Source organism: Phocoena sinus, chromosome 7, assembly GCF_008692025.1.
Source record: "Phocoena sinus isolate mPhoSin1 chromosome 7, mPhoSin1.pri, whole genome shotgun sequence".
NCBI classification, from domain to species: domain Eukaryota; kingdom Metazoa; phylum Chordata; class Mammalia; order Artiodactyla; family Phocoenidae; genus Phocoena; species Phocoena sinus.
In genome coordinates, this window is record NC_045769.1 from 34,047,777 (window position 1) to 34,062,660 (window position 14,884).

The following is a 14,884-nucleotide window of genomic DNA, read 5'->3' on the forward strand; positions in this document are numbered from 1 at the left end:
GGTTAGTGGCTACGGTATGAGACGGCACATCTCTAGACATTACTCCTTGCTTTGAGAATCTGAGCAAAGAGAAGCCAGGAGTCTGAGCTAAGGCAGAGGTATTGCTGGGAACGAGGCGGTGGGCCGAGGTGTTGCCTATGGTCAGAAAAGCCAGCGGGATGTTCAGCCAGTCCACGTCCTGCTCAGCCTAGAAAGAAGGGCTGGCTGGGCGGCTACAGGCGCTCTCTCCTGCCGTGAGACAGTGACAACAGCAGCAGTGCAGGGTAGTAAGGTGGCCTGCAGGTTTGGAGTTACCGTTTATTTTGGAAGCCAGTGGTGAAATGGAAGAAAGCCACAGGGCAGCATGAAAATCCAAATCCCTCGAGTTAGGGGTGAGGGAGCCTGACTACGCGGGCAAGAGGAAGTTTGCATGTCTTGCATGAAATGATAAACAGCAGCTCCCTGGAACCTGTCTCCAAAACAACGGCGAGGTTCAGGTGATACAGTGCGCGGACGCCCTGGGGAGAATCGTCCCTCCCAAAAAAAGATCCTTTGCTAGTTCATAGTTCTGTCTTCTGACCTATTTCACTCTTTGTGCTCTGATATCCACTCTCCGTGGAGGCTTTTTAAAGCACATGAACAGTAAGTATGGGGAAAAAAATCAAACAAACTTTGGTTGGGTTAAACCCTACCACATTTTCAGGGAAGAACAACGTTCAAACGTTCACTGAGGGTCTCTTTCTCTTCTCCCCACCTGCAGGAGGGTGTTTTTCTTTGACATTTGAGCCCCTTTCCCCTGTCTCTGATGTTTTTCTCACTGCCTTGTTTGTCTCCTCACTGAAGCAAAAAGAACAGAGCCTCGGCTAATTACTCTCAGATCAAATAATACTGGTTATTGTAATTGGTCATTGTCCGAAAACACTGAGTTCTTCTTAGCTCTGAGGTTGCCTGGCACGGCTTAGTTAGCTAACTATTCCGGGAATGTCTCTATTATCTGTTTTACTTTGCAAAAGAAACCGGGGACTTGTTGAAAGCTGGTAATAAAAGTCTGCCCTGGTCCGAGCCGAGGCTGCGTAGAGAGGGCCTGGGAAAGCGTGGCCTCCATGAATCACGTTGCCCCCCAACAGCTGCTCAGTGACATCATTTGGTTTCTGTGTCGGAGAATAATAAACCCACTAGGTCTTCTTACAGGCCAACGCTCCCTCGTTCTCAGGGCCTCGGGCAGGGTTGAGGGGCGCAAAACAATTTTAATGACCAAACTCACGGGAAGTAAAATGGTTCACAGAGAAAAACTAACAGACTCACATGTGGCTGCCTGTCCAAGAGGCGTCTTCCTGGGGCTGAGGGCCCCCAGATCAAGGTGCTCAGGGGCTGGGTGTTCATCAGGTTGAGGCCCAGGGAAATGTCCCTTCAACCCTGCTGAAAGATAAGCTTTCCAAGGCGGTACTCACCGGTTGCAGACATTCTGAAGGCTCTGAGGCTTAGGCAGTGGGAACCATTCTGGAAAGCATACACAGACATGTTAAAAGACAAAAACAACCCTAAAATCCTGTTGCCAAAAATATTATTAGAATTCTAAATGCTCTTCTTGGCTTGGGGTAACAGGGAATTCAGTTATCAGGTAGGCAAACTAAATGAGTTTAAGTTTAAATGGAAGGTCACTATTCTGGGTTGAGTTGTGTCCTTCTCCCGAATTCATATGTCAAAGTCCTAGGCCCAAGTACCTCAGAATTTGACCTTATTTGGACACAGGGTCGTTGCAGATATTATTAGTAAAGATGAGGTCATTAGGGTGGACCTTAATTTAATATGACCAGGGTCTGAATAAAAAAGGAAATTTTGGACATAGAGACGGACATGTGTAGGGGAAGACAAAGAAGAGACAGAAGGAGAAGACAGCATGTACAAGCCAAGGAGAGAGGCCTGAACAAATCCTTCCCTCAGAGCCCTCAGAAAGAACCAATCCTGCCAACACCTCAAGTTCAGATCTAGCCTCCAGAAGCGAGAGAGACGATACATTTCCGTGGCTTAAGCCACCCAGTTTGTAGTACTTTGTTACGGCATCCCTAGCAAACTAAAATAATCCAGTCACAATATTTAATGTCTGCTGTGTGCAGAACATGTGCCGAGTGCTGGGAGAATACAAAAGTAATCACAAGAAGCTTCCCCACTCCTACAGAGCTTACAATTCATTTGAGAGAACAAAACGTGCTTGCCCCACCCCCCTCCAAGAAAACTCCTGTGACAAATGAGGGGGCAAAGTCTTAAAAACTCAGAAGTGGTTAAAAAGTTAATGGGACTAATTTTATATGTCACTTACAGTAAAGGTGGAAGTGAATCCTGGCTTGAATAATCCAAAATGGATGATAATAAGATTTGTAATTTTCTTTGGAGCACTCTTTACAACATTACATGTGGATACATGTGTTTCTATTTTTTTTTGATACTGACACTATTTAACCCAAAATAAAACCACTATAAAAGGAGACAATTTCTTATTCATTCAAGAAATACCAATTAAATGCTTACTCTATGTAAGGGTGCTAAAAGGGGCTACAAGGATGTAAGCTTATGCTGCTTATCAAATCCTTCTATTTCCGACTCCAAATTGAGAAAAGAGTATTTCAACTCTCATGTAAAAGGATGTTTTTGCTTTATATTTTCCTTGGGCCTGAAATGTAATTCTCTTGGTTTTAAAAGCTCTCTTCTTCCAGCTCCTATAGGAATGGAATACAGCAAGACTGTTTATCTAACAAAGAATTTAATCATAGTTGGGCAAAAGATGGTTTTGACAATACTGACCTTTTCATGTCTGTATGTATATAGAAAAAGCCCTGGAAGACCACTCACCTGATCGTGATAATGGTCACTAGGGCTTACCCTTCTCACTTCTATGCTAATTTTCTTAAATTTATTTATTTATTTATTTATTTTTTTTGCGGTACGCGGGCCTCTCACTGCTGTGGCCCCTCCCGTTGCGGAGCACAGGCTCCGGACGCGCAGGCTCAGCGGCCATGGCTCACGGGCCCAGCCGCTCCGCGGCATGTGGGATCTTCCCGGACCGGAGCACGAACCCGCGTCCCCTGCATCGGCAGGCGGACTCTCAACCACTGTGCCACCAGGGAAGCCCTAAATTTATTTATTTTTAAATAAAAAGCACATATTACTTGTCTAACTTCAAAAAATATGTTCAATTAAAGATGGACATTATGCTGTTAAGAGTTGTAGAATGAAAGCTGTGATCAAAGAACATGATTTAAGCTGAGTTTTCAAGGTCAGATGCAATCAAATGTGAACTACTCTGCTGGCAGTATTTTTTTAAAATAAATTTATTTATTTTTGGCTGTGTTGGGTCTTCGTTGCTGCGCGCGGGCTTTCTCTAGTTGCGGCGAGCGGGGGCTACTATTCGTTGCTGAGCCAGGGCTTCTCATTGTGGTGGCTTCTCTTGTTGGGGAGCATGGGCTCTAGGTGCGGGCTTCAGTAGTTGTGGCTCGTGGGCTTTAGAGAGCAGGTTCAGTAGTTGTGGCTCAGGGGCTTATTTGCTCCGCAGCATGTGGGATCTTCCCGGACTCGGGCTTGAACCCACGTCCCCTGCATTGGCAGGCGGATTCTTAACCACTGCGCCACCAAGAAAGCCCTCTGCTGGTGTTTAATAGTCCCAGGTGGGCACTAAGGGAAGCACTTGCCTATACCGGTTATTTACTCTCTCTTCAGGTGATTGTGTCTAAATTTAAATAACCAGTAAAGATAAGAATACCTGGCATTTGTTCAGAATGTTTATTTCCAAACCACTTTTTGCTGCCTACTGACAGTTTTCCCTGGCTAAACAAAATTAAAGTATTTCCTCATTCAGTCATATCCCAATTTCCAATTGATATAGTGAGATCCATTTCAATGCTCTCCCATGTTTTGTTTTTATGTGCTGGGGGTTTTGGCCTTTAGTATTTTAATACAATTGCTGGCTTTAGTGTTGTTCTTGTGGAACATGGGTTTGGAATTAGCTGAATTAGGGTTTGAACACTGAACCTAGGGTTTGAAACTACTGCTTCAAGTTCACTGTGACCTTAATTAAGCAAGATACTTTCGCCATGGCCAGCCTGTTTCCAATAACTCAAGTTGGAGGTCATAGTCGCCTCACAAGGACTAAGTGATTTGTTGAATTTATGGATGCAGTGAGATAACGAATGTAAGGTGCTGGCCTCAGAGCATTAAGTAAATCCTATTTCCTTCTCCTTCTTTCTCTTCCTTTGAAAAGTGATGGGCAATGCAAACTATGTGTAGTTGGGACCTGGACTTGGTTTTTTTTTTTGTGGTACGCAGGCCTCTCACCGTTGTGGCCTCTCCCGTTGCGGAGCACAGGCTCTGGACACGCAGGCTCAGCAGCCATGGCTCACGGGCCCAGCCGCTCTGCGGCATGTGGGATCTTCCCGGACCGGGGCATGAACCCGCGTCCCCTGCATCGGCAGGCGGACTCTCAACCATTGCGCCACCAGGGAAGCCCGGAGCGAGATAATTATAGCTCCTACTGCACAGGGTTGTGGTGAGAATTAGAGCAGTGAGTGAAGTATAAGTATTTCCTCATCCTTTGCCTTTTTACCTTCTGCCTCTTTCTCTTGTTTTATGTACCATGTATTTCTCCTTTCAGGTTTCAATAAGGTTTCTGCTTATTGTTCTCCTTGGACACCCATAATTTGCTGTTTCACTCTACTGAAATTCTAATGTGTTGCAAGCTTGAGTTCTTACAAGCCTAGCTTAATTTCTTTTGAGTTTTCAGTGTGGGCCAGAGGTGTGTGCCTTAGCTCTGTGGTGTAGTAACATGAACACAAGCCCAGGCTTAAATCTCCTTTCTGCCACTTATGAGCTCTGGGCTTTGGGGGAAATTACTTCACCTCTCTGGTTAAGTAACTCAGAAGTTTCTCAATCTGTAAAGTGGGAACACTTTTCCAGTTGCCTGGGAGAATTAGATAAGATTAAGCACTTGGCCTGTAGTAGGGGCTCAATCAATGTTAGTCTTATTCCTTTTTCTTTTTCTTCTTCTTGTTTCTACCTCTCATTTTGGAGAAGCAATCTGGTCTCACACAAATGGTCCTCAAGCCAAGCAGCATACTAGCATCACCTGGGAGAGTTTTTGAACCAAAAGGAGGCGCTGGCTTCACCCCACAGAGTCTAATTCAACGAGCCTGGGGAGGGCCCAGCATTGGTCGGTTGTTGTGTTGTTACGTTTAATGGTCTCCAGATGTTTCTAGAGTGGCACTAAATGAGGCAAAGGACACTGGTCTATCAGGGAGGGCAGGGTCGACCAGCAACTCCCAGCAACTCCTACACACTTCTCTGGGGCTCATTTCCTCAAGTAGGCTTGTGAAAATTCAGTTAATCAATGTACATAAAAATCGCAGAACACCGTGTCTGATGCATACTTCACATGTTTTTCAAGGATGTGAAAGAGGAAGCATGATGAAGGAAAAAAATCATTCCTCGTAAATTCTACCAGTAGAGGTTGACTTGTAAGAGTTGGCCCCAGGGCTTCCCTGGTGGTGCGTGGTTGAGAGTCTGCCTGCCGATGCAGGGGACATGGGTTCGTGCCCCGGTCCAGGAAGATCCCACATGCCGCAGAGCGGCTGGGCCCGTGAGCCATGGCCGCTGAGCCTGCGCGTCCGGAGCCTGTGCTCCACAACGGGAGAGGCCACAACAGTGAGAGGCCCTCGTACCGCATTAAAAAAAAAAAAAAGTTGGCCCCAGGAGGCAACGTGACAACATTGAACTTGAGGTTCCGTGTCTTGCATAGACTGTGCCTGACTCTCTTCCCACACCTATTTTGTAGCTATGTTAGCCCAGATAGAGGATTGAGGTGTCCAGCGTCAGCCAGGTTGCTGGTTATGAAGCAGAGCCAAAGCCCAGCGCCCGTTTGTGGCCAGCCCTCTGCTCTTATGCAGATAACCTGATGCTGGGTGACCTTGCCTCCTTCCCATTGATTTTTCCCAGTAGTTAAACCGCAAGCGGATCAATGAGAGAATGATCCACAAACAGGCATTTTACCCAGCGCCATTTCAAGAGAAGTCTGTTTCTCTGGCTTCAGTAGCCTCTCAAATCGTAGGTCTGTAGGTAGCTTATTTCCCCTCTCCTTCCAAAGATGATGGTTAATCATTAGACCAGATTCCTCTCCATCTCCTCCTTCTGCAGTTCTCTTTAAAGGAGTTCTCGTTTGAGTTCAGTTGGAATTTGAGGCAGGAAGAGCAAAGTAAACATTGCTTTTGTAAAAGCCAAGTTTAAAAGCTGAACATTTTAATTTCCCAACTGAACAGAGTAAAAGTAAAATGAGGGCCAAACTGTTGCTACCATAGTAAAATAATGCATTTTTTCATAAACCTTTAAGAAAGCTCATTTCACAACTGATTCAAGTCAATAGAGATTTGTTGGTTGGTTGATAAAATATCACCAGGACCATTTTGAGCCTTAGCTCAAAGTGAAACATTTTCCAGTTACTATAGTCTTTACCACAATCCCCCTAAGGTTATCTTATAGTGCGGTCTACTGAACTACACCTCTGGAATTTCCCCGGAACACAATGCATTCTTGAGATACCATATATTTAGATAGTTGATAATGCTGTTAGCCTTACTGCGCTATCTCAAGCAGGAACTTTAAAGCGGCTTTGCAAAAATCTGTAGCTCTTCTACCTCACCCTCAGCCTCACCCCAGATATACACACTCAAGCCCTCACAGCTGCTCGCCTCCCTCTTCCTCAGGTAGCTAGCTTAGTCTTTTGCTCAAGGAGTCTGAACTTGGCATTCCTGTTTGAGTGTCATCGGGACACCAAAAGCCAGTGCTCTCACGGAGGGCGCTCCTTGGCATTTGAGCCTGGCACTTCAACTCTCATTGGGGGCTTATCACTTTTCTAACCCTGCATCAAAACTTCTTGTGGATTCTAAGAAAATATCTATCCTCGGAAGACTGTTCCTAAGGTAGTGGTCTCTGGAGAGGAAGGGGAAGCCAGGCCTGGTTCCTGGTGCGTGGATGGAGAAGGTGGAGGTGATGGGCTCAGTCAGGAGTCTCCCCTCTCCCGGGGGCAGTGTTTAATGCCTGTCCACACCCACAGACGATGTTTGAGCTATAGCTTGATCATGCCATTCGGTGTCTATGGTATTTAATGACGCATCATTTGACAACATTTATCACTCCCCTGTAGCCTCTACAAATGTTTAAGGGCCACACGTGCAGGTGTTGTGCTCAGCACTGGAAATGCACAGACATGGTACTTGGTGCTCCCCCCAAGTTTACAGCCGTATGATTTCCATGGAATTATGATGCCAACAATGATGGTAATTATCATCATCTTTTGGTCTTTTCCAGCCTCTCTGACTCTTCCTTCTCAGCTTCCAAAGAACCCTTTCCCTCTACTGGATCCTTCAGCATTGGTCCCCCTGGTGCCATCATAGTCTCCTTTCTCCACACGGTCTCCCTCGCGCGATTGAACTCACACCTGGAGCTTTAAATACCACTTTAAGCAGATGACTTCCAATTTTGTATTTCTAGATTAGACCCCTATAATCACAGGCTTGTATTTCTTTTCTTTTTTTTGCCACACTCCATAGCTTGTGGGATCTTAGTTCCCTGACCAGGGATTGAACCCCAGCCCTCGGCACTGAGCGAGCAGAGTCCTAACCATTGGACTGCCAGGCAATTCCCCACAGGCTTGTATTTCTAATTGCTTTTCAGATATCTCCATTTGGTGGTCTCACAGATATCTTCATCTTGAAATGTTCAAACCTTATACTCATTACATTCCCCACAAATCTGTTCCTTCCCCCTTTTACTTCCTGTAAATGGTATTATCATTCTCTCACCCACTGGATTTAGATTTCTCCTTCACAAGTCAAATCCAATCAGTTACAACCTCCCCTTGACTCTACCTCCTTCATGCTTTTTAGATTTGCCCCAACATTCTTCATCCGTTGCTACTGCTCTAGCTGACACTTCCTATTTATCTTCTAGAATCCAGAGCATTGCCACACTGACTACCACCAATTTAATTCTACATATAGTCTTCCAAGCAATTTTTTCTAAAATTGAAATCCTGCCATATCATTTCCCTGCTAACAATCATCCGATGCCTTCTCTTTGCTTCTTAGTCGAGTCCAAATCCTTAGGTTGATTACAAATCACTTTCCAGTCGGTTCCCCATCTGTCCTTCCAGGTTAATCTCCAGGTTAATGGTCGGCCACAAAGCCGACATTCTAGCTTCCCTGAGCAATTCACCTGCGTGTACATTACCAGGTACACCCGCTTTCCTACTCCTCTGTGTCAAGTTCCTTTGTCTGGAATGTCCTTCCCCCTCTTGCTCACCTGGAGAAAGCCCACTTCATCATGCCTGAAACCCAGCTCATGTCTCTTTCTCCCAAACAGTCCCTAAATTCCCCAGACAAGCCAAGGCCTTTTTCCAAGTGTTCCTAGAGGTCCCTAGGGGATCCTGCTATAATAATACTTTCCACATTGTATTATTTATTTGTTTCTCCCACTAGACTGTATGCCTTGAAGGCAGGTATCAATGTATTATCGATTTTTGCATCTTAGTCTTAGCACCTAGCATTCAATAAATATTTGTTGAATGAATGAAAAATTGATGCTTAGGTGAAAAATAAAAATTGAAATTTACTAAACCTTATTCTTAAGAGGTAAAAGTGACTCGAGAGAGCCCACTTGTGATTCCCACTCTGTATCTTACAGAGATCGATGATGCCAGGCACAGGCCACGAAGGTGTGGAAGAAGTCTCTGATCTGACCCAGATCCATGATGTTTGCGACCTTAAGGCCTTTTTCCTGAACTGGGAAGAAACATAGCAGGGTTTACTTGAAAAAAATTTCTTTTAACCTGCTTTCCTTCATTTGTAACTTTTCCTAATCTTAACTACTTTAAGATTATCCAGTCCCCCTCAATAAAAACTAATAATTGCCCCCAAATAAAGATGAGAAAACTAAAAATAAATGTAGAAAGTATTAATGAAGATCAAAGTGGGCCATGTATCTAAATGAATTTCACTGCTTGATTGGGGGGATGGGTTAATAAAGATGTTAACAGTAACTCCCACGAGCTTTTGCCGTGCTCCAGAAGTGGGACAGCAATGCGCCTGATGGTGGTTCATAGATTCGGTGAACATCGTGGCTTCATTACCTGAAGCAGGCGGGGTTGCCTGCTGGAGTCCCAGGGCGGGAGCTCCACTCACATTACATTTCAGAAACATGTCACCAAGCTCACAGATTCTAAAAGCAAGTCTGGGTTAAAGGACAGAATCATTTGGGAATGAATTTGGAAAAGTGTTATTGGCTGATGCCAGCCTAGGGCATTGTTTTATTACCAAATTATATTTGCCCTTGGAAGGTACTGTGGAATTACCTATGAGCACCAACTTGGAGTTCAACAGGCTGGATATTCTGGGTCACCCCCTTCCTGGCCAGGTGACCCTGGGCAAGACACATACCTCCCCAAGCCTTAGCTCTCTCGTCTATAAGTAGGAATGATAACGTTGCCCCTGTTGGATAGAGCTGTTGTGAATCCAAGTAGTACGATGTATGAAAAGTGCCTAATTCATAGTTAGTGCTCAATAAACGACCGTTATTTTACCCAGCAACAAGGTGTATAATAACTTACATGTACTTTCTTGGCAAAGCAGGCAGAACAAGGATTATTAGTCCAGAAGGTGCTAGAACCAGGAACTAGAACCCAGGTCGCCGTTGATTTCATCTAACAAATATCTATTTACTATTACGTGCCAGTTATGGGGGCAGGTGTAAAATACTAGAAACACTGGAAGTGGTCAGGTTTGCTTTGTAGAAAACCTCAGCACTCTTTCCACTGTACCATGCTTTGGGTGAAACCAACAATGACAACATGAATACCATCTGTGATTTAGTGGCCCTTACTGGACACCATTATGTAGATAATAAGTGTTCTCCTGGGGAAGAGCCCTGTGGCCACAGCGTGGGCAGGCATCTCACAGCAGTTTAGGATGGGCAGCAGAAAGGAGCCTTCACCAGAAGGGACAGATTTAACAGGCGCTCAGACTGACTCAGGTAGGTGTTTGAAAACTGCAGGTCAGCTCTTAGGGTATGTGAATTCAGGCAGTGTTTAGGCCCAAGCAAGGAAAAACCAAAGTCAGTTCTGGCCTAGGAGGTATGCCTGACATCTATAAGGAAGCCAAGAACTCTAAGGGAGATAAACAGAAAGAAACAGACATTGCATCAGCTCTCACACAACTACCATTGAGTCTGAACCCTGGTGAGTCACTGAGCAGCTGAATGAACTTCCACCCTGTGTAAAAAAAAAAAGGATGCGAACTAACTTTTATTGGGCATTGCCTAAAAGTTAGGCACTGTGGATGTTAACTATTGTTTTATAATATATACATATATCAGATCATTATGATGTCTGCAAAACGAGACAGAGGGACATAACATGGTTAACAGAAAGAGAACAGGTTTGCTGTAGACTGACCCATCTCCAACCTAGGAAATGCCTCTGTGTGGAACTGGGAGAAAGCCTCTGTTTCCTCAGGTGTAAAACTGTGCTACTCTAACCAGCATGGACCCTAGCAGACAGTATAAGAATTAGCTATTACGTATGTCCTGTGCCTGGCACACAGGGGACACTTTTTAAATGATAGGATTGCTCCCATTTTGCAGATTAGGGAACTGGGAAAGAAAGAACTTCCTCAAGTACCCCCAGAGAGTACGAGGTGGAGTGTGGATCTGCCGCTCCATGAATTGATGCCAATAATTGAAACCTCTCTTATCAGTATCCTCTCCCTTAGTTCAGCCCACTGAGTAACTCACTTGGCTAATAGCTCATTCTACTGAGTGGATGCACCGCTTAGATTGTGTTCACAGCAGGCACACAAAGACACACTCAGAACTCTTTGAGCCCAAAGCGTGGTAGCTCTATGTAATCCCGACATGAACAAGGATCATTTTAGATTTTTAATTATCATCTGTCCTATAATGATGTCAGATGAAGTGAAGCTCTCACACTGGATTTCAGGTCAAAATAAAACGTTCCCAGGGTAAGGCTAGCTTGCTGTGTTGTGAGCCTGTCTGATGCCAGTATTCCGCCCCCATTATTTCTTGCTTCCACCTGGTGGTCAAAAGTTGAAAAAGCAGGCGTACTGAAAATAACTAGGTGTCAGCAGGATCCATTTGCCTATCGTTTATAGGACATCTGAATCTGGGTCGCTGCAGGGCTTTTAGTACTGCTTTCCTGCCTTTTGATTTCTACCAAGTTCCTCCAGTGGAAAAATCTTTCCATGTGCAGTGTTCTTTCCTGGGGCTGAAAGGACCAAGATAATCCCGGATGCTTCCCTGCAGCTGAGCTCATGTCACAAATCAGGCATGATTTTCAGCAGATATTTCTTTAAAAGTTTGAAGGCCTATGTGGACTCTATTCCCTTCTCAACGGGAACAGGCATCAAAGAGACGGGAATAAAATGCTTTGCACTCACATCAGGAACTAATTGGCAATTTGGCAAATGCATTGACTAATGTCATGCACTGTTATTTCTAAATCCTCTCCTGTCCTTGACCCCCAGTATCTAGATGTAAACTTGGGACCATTAGTGGAGAAGGATAAAGTCTTCTGGTACCTCAAATGGAATTGAGAGGGATTTAAACTAGGCGCTTTTGAGTGTGGTGAAATGAACCCAGCAGTACATTAATGCTAGGATTTGAGCTCACACAGCATGAGTGCTTTCAAAAACCGTGTTTAAGGAAGCAAACAGAGCCACGACAGACCCTTTCAGTGGAGCAAAAGGAGTTGGATGAAACAATCAATGACACATTAAAAAACCACAACTGGGCTGCAATCATGTGGGCAGAAAAAAAAGTTTTTCTTTATCACAGGATCTTTGCATCTAATGAGATGGTGCCTGGACAACCTCCAGAGGGGTAAGTCCTCTGTTTACTTTAGCTGAGAAATGTCTAAATATTTAGTTGGTTCCCTCAAAAGCCTTACACCAGTCTGTAGCAAACTGGTCTTTCAGGTATGATCTTATTGGGTCTATATTGCCATTGGGAGAGCTATTTAAAGGGAATTTGGAAAAGTCAGAAGATATTACCACTGAAGGTGCAAATGTTAACTTTTTTTTTCCCCCTCTCAAAATTAACTCTTTTTAATGTCCTCCAAATATTTAATTTAGGACCAATACCTTGCCAGCCAATACTTTCTCTTAATTCATCCTAAATGGTTCTCTACTTCTTTTTTTTTTTTTTTTTTTTGCAGTACACGGGCCTCTCACTGCTGTGGCCTCTCCCGTTGCGGAGCACAGGCTCCGGACGCGCAGGCTCAGCGGCCATGGCTCATGGGCCCAGCCGCCCCGCTGCATGTGGGATCTTCCCGGACCGGGGCACGAACCCGTGTCCCCTGCATCGGCAGGGCGTCTCTTAACCACTGCGCCACCAGGGAGGCCCGGTTCTCTGCTTCTTACATACACTTTTTTCTTATTGGTTCCAGTTGGGCCCGAAGTGCTTGAGGCTAAAAAGGGGAGGGACTCCTGAGCGCATTTTCTTGGGAGCGGGAGGGGAAGCCAAGAGGGCTGAGAGAGCTTTGTAAAAATGTCTATAGGGGTCCACCCTTTAAATTCACACTACTGTCATGTATCAGCAGATTTCAGTCAAGACCAATATCCAGTTTGCTCTAAGATTCTGGGATCCTCTGTGTCACAAACACAGTGCATCCCAGATATGGCATCAGTTGGGGCTTTAACCTTTTTAGACTTTCTGATAGTAGAATCCCCTCCAGCATGCCTTCTTTATTATTGCTTCCTGTGCACTCTCACCAAGGATCACCGAACTGCTCCCCTCCCCCGCTGCAGGAGGCCAGCACAGACCCTGTTCCGCCAGTTTGATGAATGTGTCTTGGCTAATTGTGTGCAAGATGGCAGGCCTTTAGCAAGTGTGACCAGTTTATTGTTCAGCCAATCACAGGCGCCTCAGTTAGCATGTGAAAAGGGGGTGTGTTGCCAGGGAGGGTGAGTGTTCTGGCGGCTGAGTCAAAGGAGGAGCGTTTTGGGGGGTCACAGAGCAACACCCACTTCTTTGAGGGGATGTTACTATGCTCTACTAAACCTGTAAACCTCTTACTCAAAGCACTTTTTTTCTCTTCCCTCTTTTTTCAAGGAGATCTTTTTTTCCCATGGTTCAAGCAAGGCAAGACACTGGCTACTCTACAGATGGAGCTCACGTTCCAGGGTTTTTAATATTTCACTTTTATATTTCTGTTAGAGAATGATCCTGCTGAGAGTCTGGGAGTCCGTGCTTGTCAGAACCCCTCACTGACACTTGGATATATTGCTCTGAAAGCTATCCCAGGAGAAAAGATTAAACAAAAAAAAGCCTACTTTTCAAAGCCTACTTCTCAATCTGCCCACATCAAAATAAGACAACTGGCCCTTTGAAGTGGAAGACACAAGAGTTCTCAGCCAGCTTGCTTAAAGCAGGGGGTGGGGCTGGGGGAGATAAGGAGAGAAGGAAGGAAGGAAGGAAGGAAGGAAGGAAGGAAGGAAGGAAGGAAGGAAGGAAGGAAGGAGAAAGAAAGAAAGAAAGAAAAAGAAAGACCAGACCAGTGTCTAAAATTATATACCTTTCTTCCCTCACCCAGATTTAATCAAGCACAGGAGTCTGAATTTCTGGTGAGAAAACTTACAGCCCTGCTCATCAGCGCCCCAAGAAAACAGGTAACTGGTCAGAGAAACCTGTCCAGCGGGGTCAGCACCAGGTGTTTTTTTAAAACCTGTACAAACAGAAACTGTGTTGTTCATACATAGTTGAGACAAGACCTGGTGAGGGCAGCGTGGGCACAGGTGGCCACCGGATGGTTCTCTAAGTTCTGAGCTCTCCAGCTCCCTCAAAGTTGATGTGCAGCTGAATTCAAAGTTTGGGGGCTCTTAGAGTGAAAAGGAGAGGAATGAAAATCTCATCAAGAATGGCGTTAACAGTTCTCCTCTGTGACATTTTACTGGCTCCCTTCCCCTCTTCTGGTCCCTTAATCACTGGAGCTCAAGTCCCTGGAAGCAGCAGCAACAGCTCAGGGATGGGGGTGGGTGGGAGGTGGCCTGAAGGGACTTCTTAATTCATATAAGGGGATGTTCCCGGAACACGGATGTGGGTGGCTGTTTTAAAACATAGTCCTTGTGATTGAGTTATCAATAGTACTGACCCCATGCCCAAGATATGCTGGACTTTTAAGATTTACAAGTAGAAGTTGAGACATCTTGGCTGTGACTAAGGTTACAACGCCCTTCCTTTCGTAAGCCTAGCCTGGCCCACAGCTATACACTGCCCAAGCCCGTGGAAGTGGGGCTCACAAATGAGCACACACACACCCCCATAAGGAGAGCTGGTGAAAGAGTGTGGATGAATGAATACAAACACAACCTCTTAGAGGTCCATGAATGTGCCGAATTCATCTATGCAAACTCAGCACGTTACACAGTGCCTGGCAGATAGTAGGTGCTCAGAAATTTTTGACTTATTTGAATTAAATTGAATCCTTACTAGAAAAACAATGCAAAGTATGAAACCTATTGATGTTGGGCCTGGAGAATTCTCTTCATAAATAAAAAATTGTATATTACTTTGAAATGACAGCAAAATAAAAAATGCAACATATTTCTCAATGTTTTATTGGAACCCAGTTATCTTATTTAGTACAGAACCTGGCAGGGAAGCATTTGGGACAAGTTTCTATCATTATTGTTCTCATCAAGGATCACTATTTATTGCCTGAATCAACCTGAAACCCAAACATTTCAAGTTTGGGGGAACAGCATATGCTCACCATGGCAGCTTTGTATTGAGATCATCCAAATTGTTTTCTACAACCCATCTGTGACCCTAAACTTCTGCTTGCGTCCATGTTAGG

At 44.8% G+C, this 14,884-nt stretch overlaps 1 protein-coding gene across 1 annotated transcript in view; it reads right to left on the bottom strand.

Annotated features, from left to right (window-relative positions):
• The window catches only part of CDK15 (cyclin dependent kinase 15), a 114,379-nt gene that overhangs the window by 19,714 nt on the left and 79,781 nt on the right, over positions 1-14,884 (bottom strand). The window contains exon 15 of the mRNA XM_032638476.1: positions 1,431-1,479. Within this exon, the coding sequence (XP_032494367.1) occupies positions 1,431-1,479 (49 nt within the window). The remainder of the gene's footprint in view (positions 1-1,430; positions 1,480-14,884) is intronic.